At 42.8% G+C, this 22,797-nt stretch overlaps 2 protein-coding genes across 3 annotated transcripts in view; both read right to left on the reverse strand.

Annotated features, from left to right (window-relative positions):
- Window positions 1–125: 125 nt before the first annotated feature.
- Window positions 126–11,429, reverse strand: FOXI1 (forkhead box I1). The gene is made up of 3 exons (XM_038149796.1): window positions 10,556–11,429; window positions 3,816–8,242; window positions 126–2,813 (listed from the first exon to the last, which is right to left on the reverse strand). The coding sequence occupies exons 2-3, from the start codon at window positions 4,387–4,389 to the stop codon at window positions 2,260–2,262; spliced, it is 1,128 nt and encodes a 375-aa protein (XP_038005724.1). The 5' UTR covers window positions 4,390–8,242; window positions 10,556–11,429; the 3' UTR covers window positions 126–2,259.
- An 841-nt stretch (window positions 11,430–12,270) lies between these two features.
- Window positions 12,271–22,797, reverse strand: part of DOCK2 (dedicator of cytokinesis 2) — a 161,370-nt gene continuing 150,843 nt past the window's right edge. The window contains exons 48-53 of one of the 2 annotated variants that reach the window (XR_005258503.1): window positions 21,761–21,888; window positions 19,999–20,179; window positions 18,567–18,687; window positions 17,446–17,588; window positions 13,575–15,301; window positions 12,271–13,122 (exon numbers count right to left, since the gene is read on the reverse strand). Coding sequence is in view for 1 of the 2 variants with exons in the window: in XM_038149792.1 (XP_038005720.1) it covers window positions 15,227–15,301; window positions 17,446–17,588; window positions 18,567–18,687; window positions 19,999–20,179; window positions 21,761–21,888 (648 nt within the window). In the remaining variant the exon portion in view is untranslated. Of the gene's footprint in view, window positions 15,302–17,445; window positions 17,589–18,566; window positions 18,688–19,998; window positions 20,180–21,760; window positions 21,889–22,797 lie in introns of both variants that reach the window. The other variant, XM_038149792.1, reaches the window with a different exon arrangement.

Here is a 22,797-nt window from a genome sequence, read left to right on the forward strand (position 1 = left end):
AAGCCAAACGTGGTATTGTGTTGACAGCATCTGGGAAGCAATGAGGCACAAGCTTGTTTTTATGCACACCTCTATGGAATTCCTGTTATTGTCTGGGATTGGGCATTAGGAGAGTCAAACAAAGTGCAGAGTGACAAAGGAGTTGCTTTTTACTGTCTTCTGTCACTTAGCAATGTCATTCTTCTTTATTTTTCACCTTTCCCCCCCTGCCACTTTTAGTCTCCAAGTTCATAATGGAACATTTTCCATTTCAGCCCTAAAGAATACAATTCCTCTGAGTTTGTGGACCATATATTCTACAGGATCTGTATTTCTGGGCAATTTGTGGCATGTCTGCTGAATCCAAGGCATAAGCACAGTGACTGAAGACATTTCTCAGTTTTAACATGAACAAATCTCTATGACAAATGCTGCCACTGCAGAGTTGCAGGGCATCTTGCAGCCCACCCAGCAGGCTGAGATTCTGCAAGGGTTGGAAGATTCTGAGGGCAGCAGTTACAGCTCAGGTCTCAGCACGTGTCTGGCTTGAGTGAAACTTGCAGTGATGGCACAAGGACACCACCAGAATGGCATTTTCTTTTTTTATTGAACAAAGGTGTCGGTGGTGTAGGTAGGCTTCAACTCCCAAGTGGCAATTTATTATAGCAGATCTAAAACTAGGAAAAGTCAGAGCAACCTCAAGATAGTGAAAAACTTGAATCATAAAAGAAATTAAATAGTAAATAAGAATGCAGGAAAATTGCAGTCATATTGGCTAATTGACAGGTGAAAACAGTCTGCTTTCTGAAATTTAAATGATTGGCACCACTTTACTCCAGCAGGGAAACTCCAAGGATAATTTTTATTCAGTGATAATATTTTGCATAATAGCAGCCATTTATATTTGCCAGGCATGCAAATGCTGATGGCCTGGACATGTCCTCTCAGCATCTGACCTTCTGCTACCGTTACCCTGCTCTTCCTCACACAAATTGCTCAAGTCACACAGGTAAGGAGACTTTTAGAAGCTTGAGCAGTGCAGTACAATCAAACACAAGTACACAATCTTCTCTACAAATGCTTTATTAAAAATGCTTCTGGGGTTATCCAATTTGAGATATTACTCTACATGAATGTGGAACTCGAGTCAAGTCTTGGTTTAAAAAAACTTCATCTATATTTTGAAATGTTTGTTGCTGCAGTAGAGTGTAGGAAAAATAAGAATTATTTCTAATTACACAAGGATGAACAGCGTGGACTTTTACAAAATGAAAAAAATACAGTACAGAGACTTTTTACAATATCTGCAGTTGATACTCTGAAAGATCCAGCCTTTGAAACTGAAATTCAGAGACAGTTAAACTTCTTACCTCCCTTTTCTTCTTCCCTCACCTCCCACTCCAGTATTCAAACCCTTTATTCAGTAGAAATAATTCACATAGAAAGTTAAGATATAACAAATAAATGTGTTTTCTTAGAAAAAAAAACATGTCTTAAACATATATATTTATATATGCAGGACAGATCCTGTTTCCCTTATGTGGTTAGATTTACATGTGTAAGGAATAAAATTGACCCTGTTATTAGAATTGAAAACACAAAGATCCAACAGCAAGACAATTCCAGTGTATTTTGTTGTGCTTCCCTGCAGCTTGAAAATTCCTGTTGTGTCCATGATGCTGTCAGTTTGCTGCACAGCCACATTCCCCGTGGGACTGGAAGGGGATCAAGCTTTAGACAAGGTCTGCACTGGCATGAGAGAAAGCCAAAGGCAGCACTCACCATTCAAGTGTTGGTTGTTACTATACAGTGGTTTTTATCATGGATTCTGCAGTGTTCAGGAGAGCTTTGGCCAAATAAGAACTTGCTGAACATTTAGTACAGGCAGCCTATACCTGAAGACAGGATATTTAAAGGTACCACCACATTTCTGTTGTCACTTTAAAAAGCACAGCAATGTTAATGCCATGCCAGAAAGAGCCTCTTCCCTAAGGCAAGCTGTAACTTCTCAAGGACTTCTGTAGAGAACCCTGGTTGGCAGCAGTACAAGCAATGTCTGAGGAGACCTTTTTACTATTCTTCCTCTTGGGATCCCTGATTTTCCACGTGCAGCTGCCAAATGTGGAGTGTTTGTGATTTCAGTATAATGGGCAACAAGTTTGTGGCTGTCGGGAGGAGGATGCAGTGTGGCCCTAGAGACAAGAGGCTAATGCTAATCACCTGCCCATGGATCGTTTCCTCTCATAAATAACTATCCTTTAGTGTCCTAGAATCCTTCATTTAAACCTCTGTCCCTTCCCTGGAGTACAGGGTGCTGTTTGTGCTGAGGCTGCTGTAAAAATGGGTGTTAAACTGGTTGAGCACTGGGTTGCTGTGGCCTAGGTGACTGGAAGGCATGGAATTGGACCAGTCTCCCACACCATGGCTGGGAATACTGGAGAGTGGGGTGTAGGAATTGAAGCCTACCATGTTCTGCCCCATTTTGTCAATGGGCTCAGAGCTGAGTCCCACGGGCCCGGAGCGGCTCCCCGAGTTGGAGCCGTGGACGTAGGCGGTCATGCTGGAGAGGAAGTTACTGAGGCAGGGGCTGCTGGAGGAGGGAGGAGGAGATCCTTTCTCAGGGGAATTGTCAGTCCCAGGTGATGAGTTTTCCAAGATCTCCTGATGCTCTGCAGCTTTGGGGCTGCCTGTCAGGGTACTGTCCTCGGATTTCTCTGATGCAAGAGCAGCAGCATTGGCCTCAATGTCAGACTTTCTCTTCCGCTTCCTGCGAAAGTTTCCATTGTCAAACATCTTCTCACAGTTTGGGTCCAGAGTCCAGTAATTCCCTTTTCCTGTCCAAGGAAATAAACCCACAGTTTTAGTTTAAAAATATGCACACAAACAAAAAACCCATCCATTTAGGGCTTTACAGTGCTTCTCTCATTTCCCAGAAACAGAACAATTGCATGAGAAATACACATGTATTTTTAGTCACCCAAAAATACAAATCTGTCGAATTCAGAAAAAGGGTTTAAAGTTCTGGTTCTACCCCTTAGTCCTGACTCTTTACACAGGCAAAAATACAAGTGGAGTCACTTGGAGGGCTTTTTGTTTTGTTTTCTTGGTGAGGGAAGGAGGTTTTCAATACACAGCTGGTCTTCTGAATTTATGGCAGAGAGTAATCAAATCTCACACTGGGATCCCACTCCAAATTCAGTGGGGTAGCATAGGTTTCTAACAAGATAGAGCTAGACTTTTGGCCCTCTTCTGCAGAATAATTTCAATGAGTTTTTAATATTCTCCATGATTCTTAACAGCTATTGATAGGAAGCCATGAATAAAGGAATATCTGACAGCCTACCAGCCAAGAGATTGGTAATGGCAGAGGTGTTATTCCAAGGAAAACAAATTGAAAAAAACAAAATAAAAGCAGCCTGCTCTCCTCTTGAGAATTAATGCTGACTCCCCAAAGCCCTTGGATTTCTTCGACAAATCCCTTTCCCTTGAATTCCCAGTTAAGTTTGCCACAAGTCATGCATTACACCAAATGGGTCATGAGTGTGCCTTGCCCAGTTAAATGTTCCTGTGTGTGCTGAGTCTCATGCTCAGCTCATTGATCCATTCTCAGGAGGACCCAGGGCAGGAGAGAATTCCCTTCCCTGCAGAGATCTCACAGCAGCACTGATTCACACCTCAGCTGTGCACAGCTGCTTTTCAGTTCAGCCTTTTGAAAATAAAGTGCTGCTGTGTCTATGTCCTGTATCTGGGCTACTATGTCTCTTCACAGTGCACTAGGTATGTTAAAATTCATCAAGTTTAATGAGAGGTGGGGGAAAAGAGGAAGAGGGCTATACCTGGGTCATCTTCATCTCGAGGCACCTTCTTGAAGCAGTCGTTGAGAGACAAGTTGTGCCGTATGGAATTCTGCCAGCCAGCTTTGCTTTTGTTGTAGAACGGGAAGTTGTCAGCCACGTACTGGTAGATCTGGCTCAGAGTCAGCCTCTTGTCAGGTGCCCCGTGGATGGCCATGGCAATGAGGGCAGAGTAGGAGTAAGGTGGTCTCACCAACTTCATGAGCTCCTCTTGGGATGGGAGGGGAAGCCAGCCAAGGTCAGCTCCTCCCAAGCCGTGCACGTTGGGCAAGAGCTGCCTCTGCATCCCGTACGACTGCGGGATGAAGGGGCTGGCGTTGGATCCTGGCAGGTACGGTGGGGGGGTGATGGAAGGTCCATTTAGCCAGAGGTATGGATTGGGAGTGCTGCTGTAATCTGTGGTCTCAAAGGTGCTCGGCCGCTGGGGACTCGGGATGTTCTGCGGGTGGAAGAAGTTCTCGTAGTAGATATTCATCTCCGGAGGCTCTTGGCCGATGTTTGGGAACTGTGGGCTGCAGCGTGGAGGGGAGTGCGATGGTGGCTCAAAGAAGCTCATGCTCTAACCCAGGCAGCTGCTGAGCTGTGACACACCTGTGCTAGTGCTCCTTTCCCGGGACAGGTGCATCACCTGTGCCCTTCCCTAGGTACTTATGCACCTGTAAATGTTTCAGCCTGTGCTGCAGGCTCCTCCCCGCAGCCCTGAGTGGCTGCAGATGAGGACGATATCCTTTTTGGAATGCTGGCAGTCCCAGTCAGTCATTGATGTCACATCAACCAAATGTGAAAGTTACAACTGTTTATCTTCTTAAATGAATGAAGGAATTTTCCACTAATGTGATGCACATGAATAAAGCCTAGGGCTTCTTGAAGTTAAAACTCAGAGATCCTCCTCTTTCTACCTTTCACAGTGAAGCTTTAGCATTTCCTATTTTTTTCTTATTAAAGACATTTTGTGCTGCTATTAGTAACACCTCAGAATGCAAAAGCCATTGTCACTAGTCAATGAAACAGTAGAGATATATACTTAAAAAAAAAAGAAGAAAAGAAAAAAGAAAAGAAAAGGTCAAACCTTTTCCTTTTGTAACTTTAATTGCAGACTTGCTTGCACTTCCCTCTAGGCAATCACAGTACTACAGGCAAATTCTGTGGCTGGTTACTCACGTGAGTAATCTTACTGATATAAATGGAATTAACTCCCTGAAGTAAGGATTAATCTTGTGAGGAAAAAATTTCAAGCTTAATAATCAAACCTTTCTTTAGAGCTTAAATTGGTGAACTGAGATGGGAAATCATTGTGTGCTGCTTCCTCTTTGCTGCTGGATTGGTGCAGAGAGCTCATGAAACCTCTCAGCACTTCCAAACTTCCAAACAGGAAAGCAGCGACAGTGTTCAGCACAGCTCTTTTTAGCCAAGTTCCAATAGCTTCATCTGTAACTATACAGACAAGAGCTAATTCCTTAAAATTAAGTAATAAGGGAAAACCTCTATCCCTTTTATGATTTGGCCAAATCCTTCGTGCTTTGCATGGCACCCTGCACGTTTGTAGGAGGAGAGAGCAGAGCTGCAGTCTCACCACCCCTGCCTCAGGATGGCAGCTCTTCACTGCCTGAGCCCTGCACTGGAGCTAGGGCAGAGCTGCAGTTCCCTTCACAGTCGTAATTGCATATTTTTCTTGTGATTAAACACACACAGGATTTAAAACTTGCCTCAGCCTTAATACCCGTGCAATTAAAGAAGGTCATGGTGTGACAGAGCCTTCCAGGTAGTTCTTGTCCTATAATTTCTCCAGAAACAACAGTTTTGACCCATGGATTTGAATTCCTGGCTCTACCAAAGGCCTTTTGCTTTGTCACACATTCACTTTAATCTTTTGTGCTGTAGCAGAACCACCCAGACTCCCCACTCCCTAAGAATGAGTGATTCACTGATGTCAGGTCCATATTGGTGCTTTGAAAGGTATGAAAAAAAATTCCACTGGGAATACTGCTGAAATATTGAGTACAGAATGACAAAGCAAGCCAATTTGCCAGCTCAGAAGTGCAGCTCTACAGCTGTTACTTTAAAAATCCATGCTTTCACTGCTCAGAAAATCATTTATACCACAACAAACAAGCTGTTACTTTAATTTGAATGGCTGAGAGCTCAGAATATGTAAATGCTAAATAGCCTGTTCAGAGACACACATTAAACAGTCAAGTGGAACGTGGTGGCACAGGCTTATTTTCTAAGTGACAACTGCTGTGCAAAAGGTGACTTGGACCAAAAAAAAGAAAGAAAAAGAATTATTTTTCAGGAGCCCATAATGTTAGTGCCTCCCTCCTCAAGCAGCTAATCTGCAGTAATCTTTTTCACCATAAGAATCTGAGTTACAAACATGCAAAATGCTGTTTGAGTAACATCCCCTACAGCTTCCTAGTTAACTTTCTAACATATAGATGTATTTTAAAATTATATGTGTATTCCTGCAAATACTGGTACAAATATTGTTAATAATCCCCTTCATTTACAGGAGAGTCAATAGAATAAGACATTTAAGAAACATGAGTGAAACCACATTTACAATTAACTAAAGAGCCAGAATACGGTGAGAAAAGTAAACATAATACATTTTGACCTGCTCAAAAAATCAGATTTTTGCCAAAAAACCTCCTTGAAAACAAGAAAAACTTGCAAATTTATTCCAAGAAGTAAAAATTCAACTAACTGCATCATGGACTTTGATGAGTGACATTTAATACTTATTCCCTGAGGTGCACTGCATGCTTAGTTACAATAAAAATACACTCAAGTAGGTGCTGAGTGAATACAGGCTTTGAAAAAAGCCCAGCCTTTACAAAGGGCAGAAACATTACTGCTGCAGCCAGAGACTGGTGTGTAAAATTTCCTCTGCCAAGGACTCCTGTGAAGTTCTGTGCAGGGCATGGAGCAGGGTGAGCCCGAGCTGTGCTGTGCCAGGGGATGCCCAGCCCTGCCAGCCCTCCCAGCTAAGCCAGGTGTCCCACAGAAAAGCTGGGCTGAGGATGGCAAGTGCTGCTTTTACAGCAGGGAGGTGCAGAGACACCTCTGGGCTGCTGCCCACGGAGCTGTGAAAGCGGGGCAAAGTCTGATCCCTCCCTGGCATGGCTGAGCTGGCACGGGACACGATCCCATCAGCAGCATTTCCCTTCAGCTGGCTGGGCCTGATTTACTCACACCAGACTATAAACAGTGCCAGGAAAAAGGCACTTTGTCAGTACTCTGGGCACACCTTGCTGCTGCAGGGTCACTGCAGCACACGCTCCTGGGCAGCTCTTCTGCTGCAGATGCTCCTCTGCAGGCAAGGAGGCAGCAAGGAGAGAATCAGCTCTGCTCGAGCTGTGGTGGCTGAGTCAGAACTGAAGGAAGTTGAGTCTAACCAGGCATATTGTCCTAGGGTCTTCACCACTGAGAGTCTTCCTTTTGGCAGGGCTGGAAGAAGGCAGCAATCCCAGAAGTGGAGAAAAGAGAAGGAAAACCGGTGAGGCTTCCATAGAAAGAGGCTGGAAAAAGGTGGCATGCTAACCAAGCTACACTAACAGATCTTGTTTAGCAATTAAAATCTCTGCAAATAAATTGGAGGCTGCTGCTGGAGAATGTTTAATAATCGTTTTTTCCAAATGCATTGGGTCAGTAAGGTCTGACTAGGCAGGATGCATCACATTTTTAACATGTCTTTTTACTGCAGTCCAGTCCTGCACGGCCCTGGGTGCATGCCTCTACCAGCTGGAAGCCTGGTCAACCACACACTGCTGTCAAACCAAAGACTGTTGACAACTCTTGTGTTATACAAATATTTGCTCCTCTCAGTTTCTTGAGTGAAGCTCCAAAATCTGCAGGGTTGAGGCTGAGCCCATTGTTTTTCATAGGTTGTTTTAGGTCAGCTCCATGTACCCCTCAACTCCAGCCAAGAGTAGTATTTCTTCACACTGACTACCCTTCTAAAAAAGAAAGGATGATATCTGAAATCTTGGGTTAAGAAAGTTTCAGATTAATTTCCTTTAAACTCAGATAACTCAGGATTTCCACTTATACTCCACAGTAACCCATACATGCAGTGTTTCTGAAATGCAGTGACTGGGGAGAGGTGTGCACACACCAGCACGTGGTTCATACAAATGATTTCTGTGGTCACAAAGGGGAGGGAAAAAATGTTTTTAAAAGAAAAGTGTCCATATGTAAGTCAATATACCAAGCAACCCACCTTGTTTGAAACAATTCACTCCCTGAATTCAGAAACAGGTCAGCACTCATCAATAAGACATTTTCACACAGTGAAAAATTCTCTATGTTCTCAGTTGTCCAGTAGATTACTTTTAGAAGTCTTCATGTCATTCCACTAATCATCTGCCCAGCATATCCACAAAATAAACCACACCATGAGAAGGAACAGGCTGTAGCAACAAAGCAATGTCATCTCAAGGACATTACAAAAGAAGAAGAAATTTAAAATACAGCACTGCAAAACAAGGGAACTGAGCTTTATTTCTAGAAAGGCAGGTTGAACATTAAATTAATGGAAAAGGCAATATCATTTGGATCTGTGCCACAAGTGCTGTGATGCTAGAATGCCCTTAGACTTTTCAAGCCTTGCAGAACAAAATCACTGTGGATCTTTGAAGCAACTTTATAACTGGGGTTTTAGAAGGTTGTGAAACCTTGTAAGGGCTTGTAGCTGCTCTCTGACATGAGAATGATGATAATAAAAGCAGTCATAACTCCTACCTCCAAAAAGGCCTTCTACCATCTCCGAACATATAATAAATATGGTAGAGGGATTAGGTGTCCCCTGACTCGTGCATCAGTTGTGACAGGCCACAGGCAGGCAAGGAATCCATAGCTTCCCTTTGGCTGGGATGCTGTGGGATGGGATTTCCCATGGGATCTGATGTGGTCACATCTGCCACAGAGGGGCAGAATGACTCTGTGACAAATCCTTCTCATGGTAGAATCTGAGGTGTCCCTCCGAGTTATGGGAAATTAATGCAGCTACAGACCCTTCAGTCAATCATACTGTGACAGCCTCCCTGCTGCTGCAGCTCCCGAGCAGCCAACAGGGTTCCCTCTTTCAGATCATCTGCTTGTTCCACTCTCACTATCAAACGTGTGTTTATACAAGAAATCAGTGGTGCTAAAATTAAATGAGGTCTTGTATGAACATAACACAGCTACCAAAGAAATTAATCTGTACACACCTCCAAAACCCTTCAAAGTTTAAATTCTTGTGTCTTTCAGTGAAATTAATTCATTCATTTCAATGATTTATAGAAAGAAAAAGTAACATGCTTTTCTTTCTTTTCTACAGAAAGAAAAGCAACGTGCTACTGCTTTTGTTTCAGTCACATTTCAACATCAAGGTATTTGCTGGTGAGGATGAATCAGCTCCTCCGTCTCCACTATCCAGTTGGAGATTTCATTGAAAAGACATTTTAGAACGACGGAATTTTTCAGAAAACGTAACTTCCTTTTTTTTTATGGAATAAGTTTTTTCTCAGTGTTCAACACCCTTTAGTACATGCACTACACAAACACATGGGGAAAACTAATTGGGAGCTAAAGCTGGCAGGCGAATCGGAGCCAGCGGCGGGCGCTTCCCTCGGCCGCAGGCAGCCCCGGCTGAAGGCGGGCGGTTCCTCGCAGCCGGGGCTGGGCCAGCGCAGCGAGCCCGGCCTGAGGGCAGCCGGAATCGGCCGCGGGCAGTCCGGCACTGCCCGGAGCCCCAGCACGGCCAGCCGCCACACGGGCAGGGCGCCGCGACATCCTATCGCCACCCCGCGACACTGCCGGGGAATGCACAGTGCCCCGGGGCCACCGGGATCTAGGAAAAGATTACCCACTGCGTATGGAAGCAGTTTAAACCTCTCCCTATTAGAAACCTTCATTTGCTTTGGAATTCTCTGTGGAAATTCTGGTAGATTTAGAGATGTCTTTGTTTTAAATTAGTTTCCTTTTTTTTTTTTTTTCCCCCTTTTCTTTTCTGTTTCTCCATCCTGACTTCCAATATTCATCTTTTCCTGTCTTGTGAAATTAGACCAGATGCAGTTGTAAAGAAAGACTCTTTGAACTCAGGGACTGTGCACTGGTGCTACTGTGTGTGTCCAAGCAACTGAAGAAAGGTTTTGCATTCCTCATCATTGGTAGAATCCAGGTATCCAATCATACATACTTTAGTGTACAATAAAATACCATACAAAATACAAGGTTAAAAGGTCTGCACCTAATGCTACTCTATCCAGGCTGGTTTTTTATATCTAAAAACATATAAATAAACATTCCCCAGGAAGCCTTCCCTCAGAATATCTGTCGAACATGGAGAGTTGTTTAGACTTTTTCTAGTACAAGATTCCTGCTACCTCACCTACATGAGCCTTTTTTGGCTGCTGGCCTGGCAGGACATAGATCCCTTCAGTGAGTGCTTTCTGATGCCCATCACCTGGGCTGTGCCTTTTGAGTCAGTCACCATTTAAACCCATGGTGACACCTTCAGCAGCCACCTGCCATGAGCTGAACCGATCCAAGCACTGGCAAGGCCCCTCAAGGGTTAACTGGGAATGAGAGATCAGTCATGCCTGCCACATGAACCTGGTACTAAATGCAGGTTGAATACCCACAAACAGAATGGGGCATCCAGAGCTGCAGGATGCATTAATGCACATGAAAAAAATCATTATCCCATACACTCTATTTTTTCCAGCTCAGACACTCACAGTGGCTGTCTCATCACAGGCTCAGCCATAGGAAAGATCCCTCATGGCACACAGAAGCTGTCAGCTATCCTGGAAGACAAAAAACTGCATTGAAAAAGGATAATTCTGTGCAAAACCCAATCAGATCAAACTGCCCTCGCTTTAAAGCCGTGATTAAATTTATCTAACATTTAAAAGTTTATGAAATCCGTGGCCTACCCGAGGTTTGTTTGCAGAGCAATTCTTCATTTACAGTGTTAATCTTTAGCACCCGCTGCATCATAAGAGCAAATCAGAACAGAAAATTACACAGAGTCAATAAAGAACAAGTCCTCTCCTCGCCCCAGAGCAGTAAACAGTGCCAGTGCTGAAGTCCTTACAGCTGGGGGCAGCCCCTGGAGTGTTGCTCAATGCTCCCCCTCAGAAGGACCTTGAATGCCTAAGAGCAAGTAGGAACTGAGTTCTGGCAGGGAAATATAAGTTCTGTGCAGGGATCTCTCCAAGGCACCCAGGACAGGAGATGGCTGCAAGCTTTTTTTCATGGAGGCTTCCACATTCCAAAATAATAGAGAGATGCATCTAAAAAGATGGACATCTCTTGCTGCAAAAAATATTGAGGGAAAGAATCCTTAAACTGTTTTGTTTTCTTCCCTCCTCAGAAACAGCTAAAAAAAAAAGGGTGCTGCAAAACAGAAGCTGGCTTTAAATACACTGATTTCTCTTGATTTCTAAATGAGAAAAATGCTGTGTCTGGTTTAGTTTTCCTTTTATCTTCCTCCACTCTAGAGAATTGACCTGTGCTTTTGTTTTGAACAGAACGCCCTATTTCTGGATGATTCCCATTGACGTTTGCTTATATGGAACACCAGTCTCTGGGATAAATTCTCCATCCTTTGAATAGTTTTGTTCTGAAGCTAGAACAAAAAAAAAAAAAAAAAAAAAAAAAGAAAAGGATCCTCTGGTATTTTCATGATACTTAAGCTAAAATCCTTGAAAATAGCAGAGGAAGTGAGCAAGAGAATTATATGGTTGGGTGCCTTTAGTGCCTTTAAACACAACTCCTGGACCATGGCTGACTTAAACAGAAACCAGATTTAATAAAAAATAAAGCCACTTTCTCTTTTCTGTCATGCTATTTTAAAAATGTATTTAACACCTCTTCTTTCTAACAGTGCCCTCATCCCCTGGTCAGGGTGGAACAAATGAAAGCAGAGATCCTGTGATGTCTAATGTGTCAATGGAGTCCTCACAGAATAACCAGTGTGGCACCAGGACCCCCACCGGGGACTGGAAGTTGTTGATCTTTAAGGTCTTTTCCAACTCAAACTGTTCCATGATTCTCCTCACCCACAATTTCTACTGTCCAATAAAGAAGGTTACAGGCTGTGTGTGATAGAGATAAAAGTTCAATGTCAGGCAGGTACACAGGTCTATCACACATTCAAGTTCCAGAACAATGTGTTCCTAAGGTCTGTAAAATCTTTAATAAAACTCTCCTTCCTCCTCAGAAACTTGATCCTTATTGCCTTAGACTCTGACCATTTTCCTATAGCTCACACCAGCTAATTTTTAATGAGATTTTAAGGACATTAATTTCCCCCCAGAATGAATATTTAAGCCACAATTTCATAATAAGAACTTGGTATGATTTCATGGCACAAACAAGGGCAGGCTGGATACCCAAGTCAGGTGAGGCTACTCCTGAGTACCCTGACATGGGTAAATGCCAACATTTGCTATGCAGACTGACACAATGACTTCTGGGGCTGGACAGCACCTCTAACATGGTTTTATAGTCCACAGAGACACCCAGGTACCTGTGTCTGGGTGAAAATGAGATTTCTGCCTAAACTGAACGACAGTGTGCAGCTCAAGTGCATCTTAGGTCATTGCAGTGTAACAGCTCAGTGCAGGTCAGCTCATCAAATTCAGCTGCATGTGCAGCTACCCTGCCCCTGCAAACAGCTCATTAATTACAGGGCACACAGCCCCATCCTTATCTCAGTGCCGTGTGATAGAAACCAGACTGTCACCAGCCAGATGACTGGAAATGTTAGAGACAGGGGAAAGAACTGGTACAGAAAAGCACATGAGAACGTGGTGGGGTTCCTGAAACCATTCCAGAGCTGGAGCCATTCCTGCTGCACTAATTCTCTCCACAGCAGCCAAAGCCTCACCCTGTCCTGAAGCAAATTTCTGCCCTCAGTGCTTCACCTCAAAGAATGTCCAATACAGGTTCTGTCCCCCACTCTGCACACATGAACTAAAGGCTGTTGAGCTCATGACACACATGGCAGCAACCAGCGCTGATTCACATTTTTAAACAGATGTTGCCATGCTGGCACTTTATTGTCCCAGGGCATCAGTTGTCCTTCATGCTATGTTGTTTGTTTGGACTAAATCTCAGTATCCACAGTTTCTGGAAACCTGTGAAAAGCTGGAGTTTGTTGTCCAAAGATCCTTAAAATTCCAGTTCTATGAATGCCCTCTTCTTGGCAGCTATTTTTTCTTATTGGTTTTGGTTTTCTGCTCCGAGTTTATTGACAGGATTTCAGATTTGGATCTTGGGCTGGCAAGGGGAGGACAATCTGTGGTATGGGAAAATGAATAAAATTATCACTGACATTTAGTAAACTAAATGTGAATCTAAACCCTTCCCCCAAAACTGTACTAAAACCTGAGCAAAACACAAGCACAAATCTTGAACCTCTGGCTTAACACCCAACACCAAACTTCCTTTGGACATTGTGTTCCCTCCTTCCTGGTATTTGTTTCTGGGCACTTCCCTCTCTTACATTCCTGCTACTTTATTTTGAGTCACAGTATTTCAATAACAATTTATAATAACAGCTAGAGGTAAAACTCTATTATTCCACTCACCTGAAAACATCTCTGCAAGATACAAAAAATAAAAGGTAACCTTTAACAGTGTTTTTACAAAGAATAAACAGTTCCTAAATAATAATTTTCTTACGCATTTCCAGTAGAACCAAAATTTTCTTTTAAAAGACTTGTTTATTTTGTGCCATATTCAGAGTACCTGAAGATAATATTGAAGGACAGCTTTGATACCTTCCCTCCTCTTCCCCCAGGTTTGCAAGATGTTAAACATGCACCCTTCAAGCTTTCACTTTCTCCCACTCACAGATAACCTTCTCAATTAAACAGAAGACTTTTTTCATGGAAAACTCTTTTCTTCCTTTGCGCCTCTTCAGAAGCATTATCAAGTTGCTGTGGAAAGCAAATGAAACAAAATGAAAGCAAAAGTCTACCAGAATTCATGCCAACACTGCAGTTAGTGTTAAATCTGGGCCCATTTTGTTTTGCTGTCTGGTTATTCTGGTGAAGGTGCAGCATTAATTACAGTGGCAAATATTCCAAACCTCTCACAGGAAACAATCACTAACTACTCCTGTAGAAAACAGCTTCACTCTGACAGCTTGCAAAGAGAGCCTAAATTCATAGAACTAATTTACTCACACTATGTGTTAAAGTGTTGAGAGAAAAACATAGGTCTAAACAAACTGCAGATGTCTTTCCATAAACTGAACTCCACAGCAAGGGAACAACTTTAACCTCTTTATCTTTCCCAGATCTGTAGAAATGGCAACAAGGCCAGTCCCCTCATCCACAAGATTGTACATGATCATATTTTATTTACTTAGTATAAATCTATGTCAGCATCTGAAATGTAAAGGGGGGAGTGAAGGAAATCAATTATTCACCTTTAGACCCCTCTCTATCTGGAGAACACACTTAGAGAAAGAGCTGCCAGGTTATAAGGACTCTGAGGTGCTGACCTGCAGTGCTGTGGAGCCTCACACCAGTGAGGCATCACCTCCCAGTCCACCTCAGGAGGAGGGAAGACTCAGAAAATCAATCAAAACCCAGCAAACTTGGGCTCGTAGAATTCTGTTTGCTGTCACTAAAAAACTATTACATTTCATAAACTGGTACTTGGAGATGTCAGGGAGAAAGGGTCAGGGCAAATAAAACACATTCGTAACGTTTTATTGAACAGCAGGAAATGGAGCTTTTGTTCATCACGCTGCTGGATGTAAGGTCAATTTGCACATGTGTAAATAAACTTCTGCATGTTTTCCACAAAACTCTGCTCTGAAAACAACTCAGGCAGTGACAGCCACGGACAGCACCCGGGGAAGATTGAGGTACAGAGCACAGTGCTGGGAGCAGCAGAGGGATCTGGGCTGTAAATCCAGCTACAGCCACACAGTAAATTGTCAGTGGCTATTTTGTGCTGAGCCATCTGTTGCCTTGGCTACACTGCCAGCAAGGATTTAGGGATATCTGGATGTCTGGACAAGCTCCAGAAACCCCAAACTCGGCTGTTTGGAAAGAACAGCCCTGAGCTGCATTACACAGTGAGCGTTGCTGTTGGCCTGGACACACATGTCACTTCTCAGGAACAAGCTTTGTCCCCAGGAAGCACCCAGCTCCCTTTGACCTGTACAGCCAGAGATTTCTGTCCCACATCCCAGTGAACACATCCTGCAGTGTTTTCCTCAAATGTTATTCCTCTATCTGTATCACAAGTAACTTAGCAGAGCCCATGGGAGGTGTTGTTCATATTCTCCATCAGTGCCTTTCTTTAGAGTAGATGGTGCTCTAAAATAGAATATTTTTGCGTAGATAGAATTGTTTTCAGTTGAGAAGTGGTCATGAAAAAATTGATCACAGATCTGTTGATGAAGGTTTGAAATGCTGCTCCACAGACTGCTTTCCATCTTCCAGAACTCTGGAAATGCGCTGAAAAAAACACCAAAACAGATTTCATATGTTAAAATTGATTCTGTGCTGGATTTAGTAATAATTGTATTAATTACTTTTGCCTTTAAGCTGTAGCTAGAGAAAAAATACATTGACCAAATCCTGCATGTTTTGAATTAATTTCTATATTCTGCAAAACCTTAAACATATATTTAAACCTGTCCACAATATTCCAAACATGCTATGAAGCACTTCACAAGTGGATTTTTAGCTGTAGTTAGTCCTTTTCCTGCCATGTAAGAGAGAACATTAAATCCTCTGTCTTTTATAAGCTATTTAAATTTAAATACGAGTGGACAAGATAGTGCTGAAAAGCTGCAGCTCCTGGGTCTGAAATGAGTGAGTGTGTGATAAACTGAATGTCAGTGAAATACTACAGACTTCACATTAATAGGTTATTCTTTCTCCACCAGAAAAAATGTGATTATGAACACACTTAACTGAAGGTTTTCCTAAATGTTGCTATATGGTCCCTGAAGGCATTATCCTCTTTTTTTTTTTTTTTTTTTTTCATTTTAAGAAAACCCAAAACACTGCAGAAAGTAATGAATAGAAATGAAACCCATTACCTAGGAAAAAAGAAACCAAAACAACCCTTTGCATCGAAAGATCAGAAAAGTTGGCATGTAAAATATTCCACAATATTTATGTTGGTAGCTACCCATATCTGCATTAAATGTCACCCTCCCATTACGTAACTTCAAAGTAGGAAAACTTTCACATTCTGTGTCTGAATAGCTGCTCTGGATATTGTTTACTAATTTTAATTTTTTTTTAGTTTTTATTTTTCTTCTTTTTTCTATTTTTAAAATTTTTTTTCCTATTAAACACTATGCTAAATGAAACAGTTTTAATTTTGTGAAAATTTCAGACATGAGTGAAACGTTCCTCACTTTGGAGGAAGGCAGTCAGCTTCAAGCCAGAGCGACGGCTCCAGCGGGAGCCGATCTCCACTTCGCACTCATCATCTCCCCAGAGCATCTCCGCGCGGTGCCGCGCTCGGCCCGCTCCCATCCCATCCCATCCCATCCCATCCCATCCCATCCCATCCCGTCCCGTCCCGTCCCGTCCCGTCCCATCCCATCGCATCCCGTCCCATCCCGTCCCGTCCCATCGCATCCCATCTCATCCCGTCCCATCCCATCCCATCCCATCGCATCCCGTCCCATCCCGTCCCGTCCCATCGCATCCCATCTCATCCCGTCCCATCGCATCCCATCCCATCCCATCCCATCCCATCCCATCCCATCCCATCCCATCCCATCCCATCCCATCCCATCCCATCCCGTCCCATCCCGTCCCGTCCCATCGCATCCCATCCCATCCCATCCCATCCCATCGCATCCCGTCCCATCCCATCCCGTCCCATCCCGTCCCGCTCCCGCCAGGAGCCGCCGCTCCCCTCCGGCCCCGCGGTGCCGCTCTCGGCGGGCCGCCCGCGCCCTCTCGCGGTGCGGGAGCGGAGCTGCACACGCAGGTGCACCCCGGCATCCTTCCGGTCCTGCATCCCTGCATCCCTCCATCCCTGCATCCCTCCATCCCTGCATCCCTCCATCCCTGCATTCTTCCAGTCATGCATCCTTCCATCCCTCCAGTCCTGCATCCCTGCTTCCTTCCATCCCTGCTTCCTTCCATCCCTGCTTCCTTCCAGTCCTCCACCCCTGGATCATTCTATCCCTGCATCCTTCCAATCCTCCATCCCTGCATCCTTCCAGTCCTGCACCCCTGCATCCTTCCATCCCTGCATCCCCCTCCATCCCTGCATCCTTGCTTCCTTCCATCCCTGCTTCCTTCCAGTCCTCCATCCCTGCATCATTCTATCCCTGCATCCTTCCAGTCCTGCATCCCTGCACCCCTGCATCCTTCCAGTCCTCCATCCCCGAATCCCTGCACCCCCCCATTCCTCCAGCCCTCCATCCCAGCATCTCTCCCACTGGAAGTGCTGCCACAGCCATCTTTGCCTCCACATTGAGCTTCCACCCCTCTCTCTGACAAAAGCATCAAGAAAAAAGGCAGGGTTTCCCTTACAAGCCCATTTGTCTCATAAATACTTAATTTTCATAGCACAGAACTTTTGAATATGTAACCCTTCCTTTTCCCCCCCACAAACACACAGGACCTACCATTGTTTTAAATAACTGGTTCACTTTCTTTCTTTTGAAGGTTTTCTTGTCACCATCTGAGGTGGAAGGGAACACTGGCTGGCTCAGCCTGTGTGAGGCAATTGTTTCATCAGATGTCACAGAGCTGACAGACAGAGTTAATCCTTGGGATGGAAACAATATTGGTTACACAAAACAAAACCAAAAAAAGGAGAGTCAGACTGTAAGACAAAGCAGAACCCAAAATTGTCAACTACTGAAATGACTAGAAAAAGAGAGACATTTTTAATCCAACTATAACTCCAGAACAAAAAATTAAATAATAGGGAAACAATAAACTTCATTACATTGAAGTGGAAGGGTGAAAAAAAAAAGAACCAATCTGGCCAAAGAATTAAAAATAGATGAACACATGACAAAGAAGTGGGCCATGGCAGTCTGTTGTGCTAAACATCTGTTACAGGCATCTGGAAAGAGAGGGCGGTGAGAGGAATAAATGAAATGCAGGCTAAGAAATGGGATGTCCTGTGGAACAAGGGGGTAAAAGAGACTGAAACTGGCCCTGTTTTCTCTGTGTGCCCCAGCCTAGAGATGAGCTCCAACCTCAGTCACACTTTCCCTTTTCTTTCACCCATCTGTCTGGGGGCAGCTGTGTTATCTTGCTTCCCCTGCCTCCCTGGTGAGGGAATCTATGGGATTCCTCTCTGGCTTCAAAACCAGAAGCTGAAATCCTGTTATGGGGCAAGCTCTGGGAATATTCATCCCCCACAGCCCAGCACAGAGCATTTCTCCCAGTTTCACACACTGCCCTTGGCTGTGAGCCCTTGTTTGTGCTCCTGAGACCTTACAGAGCAGGGAAGCTGAATAAACCCTGCCTCTTTCTAGGCAGCAGGAATGCTCACACTGTACAAGGAAGTGAAATTCGGAGCTCCAGGAGTAACAGAATTGGCATTTTGGCACAAGGTACTGTGGTGTTACCCAGCATTTGGAGCAGTACAGCCTCACATGCACAGAACACTCTTCAATTATAATCTGTGTCCCAGTGGATTTCACAAGGGTGGAGAGAGCTGCAAACCCTTCATTGCTGTTTTCCTAACATCCTAATAAAGTTCAGAATTCTCACCCTAGGGTAAGCACCTTACCTGGGATAGTTGGCATGGAGCGACTGACGGTGCTCATCTGCTTGAGGACAGACGTTTTCTGAGGTGCCACCACGTGTTCTGAGAGGTTGGTGTCACTCATGAACTCGTATTTCCTTGACAGCTGTTAAATAAAAAAGCCCCAACATTAATGATGGACTGAGACTTTGCTTCATGTATCATATTTTGTGCAATTTAAAAACATGCAACAATTTTGTAGATAATTTATAGTTAGATAAAAACCTCTCATTCTACATAGAAAAAAAGAATTCTAAAATAGTTATAGAAGTAATCTGTGATCTGAAATCTGAATTCCTACCCTATTTTTTTGCATAATACAATCAGACAACTCTGGGTGTGATCTGCAAAGTAAAATGAAGTTTTGAAAACATTTCATTTTAATTCCTACTGCATTAACATGCCCAGCTTGGCTGCTGCAAATCTTTATCACTGCTTTTTTGAAGCAGAAGAAAATCCTCTAACTCAATACACAGTGGGATCCCCACAGTTTGGTGTATGTGTTATCTAATTTCATCAAAAGCCAAAGGTGTTACTTGGTTTTGTGTATCAGAGCTTCTCAAGGCGTGACTGTGCTTTATCTCTCTTTTGCACAAGGACATGCAGTGTGAGACAGTCATAATCACCCATGAGTTTCTCTGTGCTTCCCCAAACAGCCTTGGCTTTCTACTCCATTCATTTTACCTTTGATGATTCCTTCCAATATTTTTGATCAAATTATTTATGCTCCCTCCGTGTATTTCAACAATCTGTTACTGCCTGGCTTTTTAATTTAGATGGGGCTTGTGTATCTAGAGGACATACACTAAAATCAAATTCTCCTGAGGATTAAACTGCGTGTATAAAAAAGGCCCAGTGTAAGTGACATAAGTCACTGGAATGATCCAGCAGGGCAATAAAAGCCCCGGGATGATCTATGGAGCGAGAGATGCCAGTGCTTCCAAACTTCAGTCTGGCACCATTTGAGGAGCGCTGTTTGCAATCTTGCAGTTTCCTAACAGCTGCATGTTCCATAACAAGGTACAAAACGTGCAGGGCTCATCACTTCTGAAATAGCCCTGACTGCGAGGAGCTGCCGTGAAATGTCAGCACAGTCAATTGCCTCTCGACAGGAAAGCAGCTTAACCCTCCACACACAGCGCTCCTTTTTCAGCTAACCAGGCTCCAGAATCTGCCAGAGCCTCAGAGCTCTGGTATCTGTCACCAGAAGCCAGGAGGGATGATCTGATTTTCTCAGTGATTTGTTTTCTCCACGGTGTCTTGCATGTTTCATTCACGGCAGGGCAGATCATCTCTGCATCCTGCATCCTTTCCTTTATGACAGCTGGAGTTCTCTGGGATATATTTTCCTTTTTCTAAGGAAAGAGGTAAGGTCCTCTTTTTCATGGATTATAATAACACTAAATCAGTAACATACACATTTCATGTCAGCGATAGAAATATCAGCTGCTGTCTTCTCATCAGCAAACACCACACTGCTTCTTTTTGTTCTTTTTTTGGACCTTCTCATCTTGACTTCAGGATGAGGATTATTTTGAGGAGCAGTCTCCTCTGATTCTGCCTTTCCTTGCTTTGGTAGCACTGCTTCCAGATCAAAGCTGCAGGAGCAAAAGAAAGAAAAGTACAAGTTCCTTAGTGATATTTTAAAAGCTGCTGGTATTCTGATGTCATTCCCCCATGAAATATAAATGCAGGTCATTCTTTCCTGCTACTTTCTAGGCAGCCTTGCAAACTGCTGGCAAAAAGTATCTGATGTGCTTCAGCAGCTGGCAACTGGAGATACAAATAAGATGCCTTCAGGCAGCGTGACACCATCTTAAAATGTAGTGAAGAACGTAAAATATTGAAATGAGCTCAAATCCCTGTTTACAGATTTGTGCATCAGCTTAAGAACTCCTGAACTGAACAGAGCAGAGCTCACATGGCAAGCTGATGTGTGGTGGTGGTGGTGGCTGAAAGCAAGGCAGGCTGTTCTGGTTGTACAAGGACCAAAGTGGAACACACTATTGCTGTTTAAATTCAGACTCCTATTTATTTCACCATATTGGACAAGAATGCAGACACCCAGAGATTAACTCCCTTTCCACCTTCTCTCTTTAATTTTTACAGTTTAAAGATTGGGCTACTTCTGATTAAAAAAAGAAAAAAAAAAAGCCCATGAAATTGGTGCTGGCTTTACTCTCTTCTCAACCTTTGGAGCATGGGACTGAACTTATGTTACAACATAAAAATTGATAAATCAAGAAGTGTGGTCACTCTGCTGACCTGTGCTTCCTGGAAACAAATCAGCATCCTAAGAACTACAACCAGGTGCGGGATGCCTTGTCTGGCTCTGTCAGAGGTGTCCTGGTGTACTGCAGCACACAAATGATGTTGGTCTGCTCTACCCTTCTGGAGGGCAGCAGGAGCAGCCTCAGGAATCTCAAATAAAAACGAGGGGTTTCTTAAAAACCAACCCTTCCACACTAGGGTCATACACCACTGGACTTTTTCAAAGTGAACTACTCAGAAAGGGAGATCTGATGTTTAAAAAGTAATCAAACACTGCTCAACAAGGTCAGCTTTATATGAACCTTGATTGGGAGGAAGTTGTGTGTGCCTGAAAGATAATTTATAAAGTGAACTAAACAATTTGTGGATGAAAAAGCTATACCTATAATTGTTTCCTCAAACTTAAAAGTCTCTTTGTTTTCCAGTGTTGCAGTCAAAACACATTAGGCAAAGCATTTTACATTACTACAGACTTTACTAAAATCTCCTACCTCCTTTTCAAGTTTGTAAAGGTTGTTCCTTTCCAATTCACATTTTACAAACAAAAAGATGCTAATTAAGTTAAAAGCTGTTTAAAAAGAAACTTGTAAAAACCCCCAGATCTTGGTAAATTTTTTGAGAAGTAATTTAATTTTTAAAATACTTTTTTTCTGAAATTCCACTTTTTTCACTGAGAGTTGGACACATTTTGTCAATTAAGATTGAAACACTGTAGTTTTCAGCACGGAAGAAGTGATAGCTACAGTTAAAAATAACCATTGTTATTTTTCAGACTATGGTACAGTCTGAAAAGTCTGCTGATGGCCTTCATTCCTTTTATAAAATCTTTTTGTTTCATCTCATAAAACTAGTTAAAAAACAGGACTGAAAAAGAAATGCATTTATAACCAACTGTATTTCTAACCAACCTTTCTGAAGCAGGTTTTCTGGGCGTGCTGCAGTCTGAGCTGATGGAGCGCATGGAGATGAAGGATAACTGACGGTAGGACTTCAGCACCGACCGCGGCCGCCCCAGCCTCTTGTCATCAAACTCTGGCTACAGCGTGGAAAGAGAAACACAGCCTGTCAAACTCCCTGGCTCTTAATTCATCCTCCTCACACAGGCCTTCAACGCTGTGCAGGTGTTTAACGCCCGGCATTGTCTGCTCCCATTAATTACTGTGATTTATCCTGGGTCTGGATGAGTTCTTACTCTTCAAACCTCCCAAACTCAATTCACAAAGTACATTCTCTGCAAAATTTTAAATAGGTTGGGTTTTTAACCCAAACCCGCCCAAACCCTCCCAAACTCAATTCACAAAGTACATTCTCTGCAAAATTTAAAAGAGGTTGGGTTTTTAAGTGCTGGTCCCTAAGAACGTTGGAGGTTTCAAGCAAGAGGCAAGATTTCTGATTTTGGATTACTGCCTCTGTTATTGCAATTATTATTGCAATAATATAATAATAATAATACATGATCATATAATGATAATTATATAATAATGTATTATTATAACAATATCATTACATGAGAATATATTAGATGTAAATATATATTAGAATATTTGTAAATATATATTAGAATATTATTGCATTATAATATACGATATATGATATATTATTGCATTATAGAGTAGGATAGATTATATATTATATAATACAGTATACATTACATATTATATTATACATATATTAATAATATTATTATATAATATATAATTAATAGTTACAGTATTACACAATTTCAAGTAAATTATTGCAATTACAGCCTCTACTATTGCAGAATAAAAACCATATTCAGATAGATATATAGAATTTTCATCATACAGGTGTACAATACACCACATATCCAAAATTTAAGTTAGAAACTCGCTACTCCCCATATAACAGAAGAAATGAATCCTATTATAAAATCACCAATGCTGAAAGCAAAAATATAAAACAATTTCCAAAGCAACTGGCATTT

The sequence above is a fragment of the Motacilla alba genome, chromosome 13 (genome assembly GCF_015832195.1).
Source record: "Motacilla alba alba isolate MOTALB_02 chromosome 13, Motacilla_alba_V1.0_pri, whole genome shotgun sequence".
Classification (NCBI taxonomy): domain Eukaryota; kingdom Metazoa; phylum Chordata; class Aves; order Passeriformes; family Motacillidae; genus Motacilla; species Motacilla alba.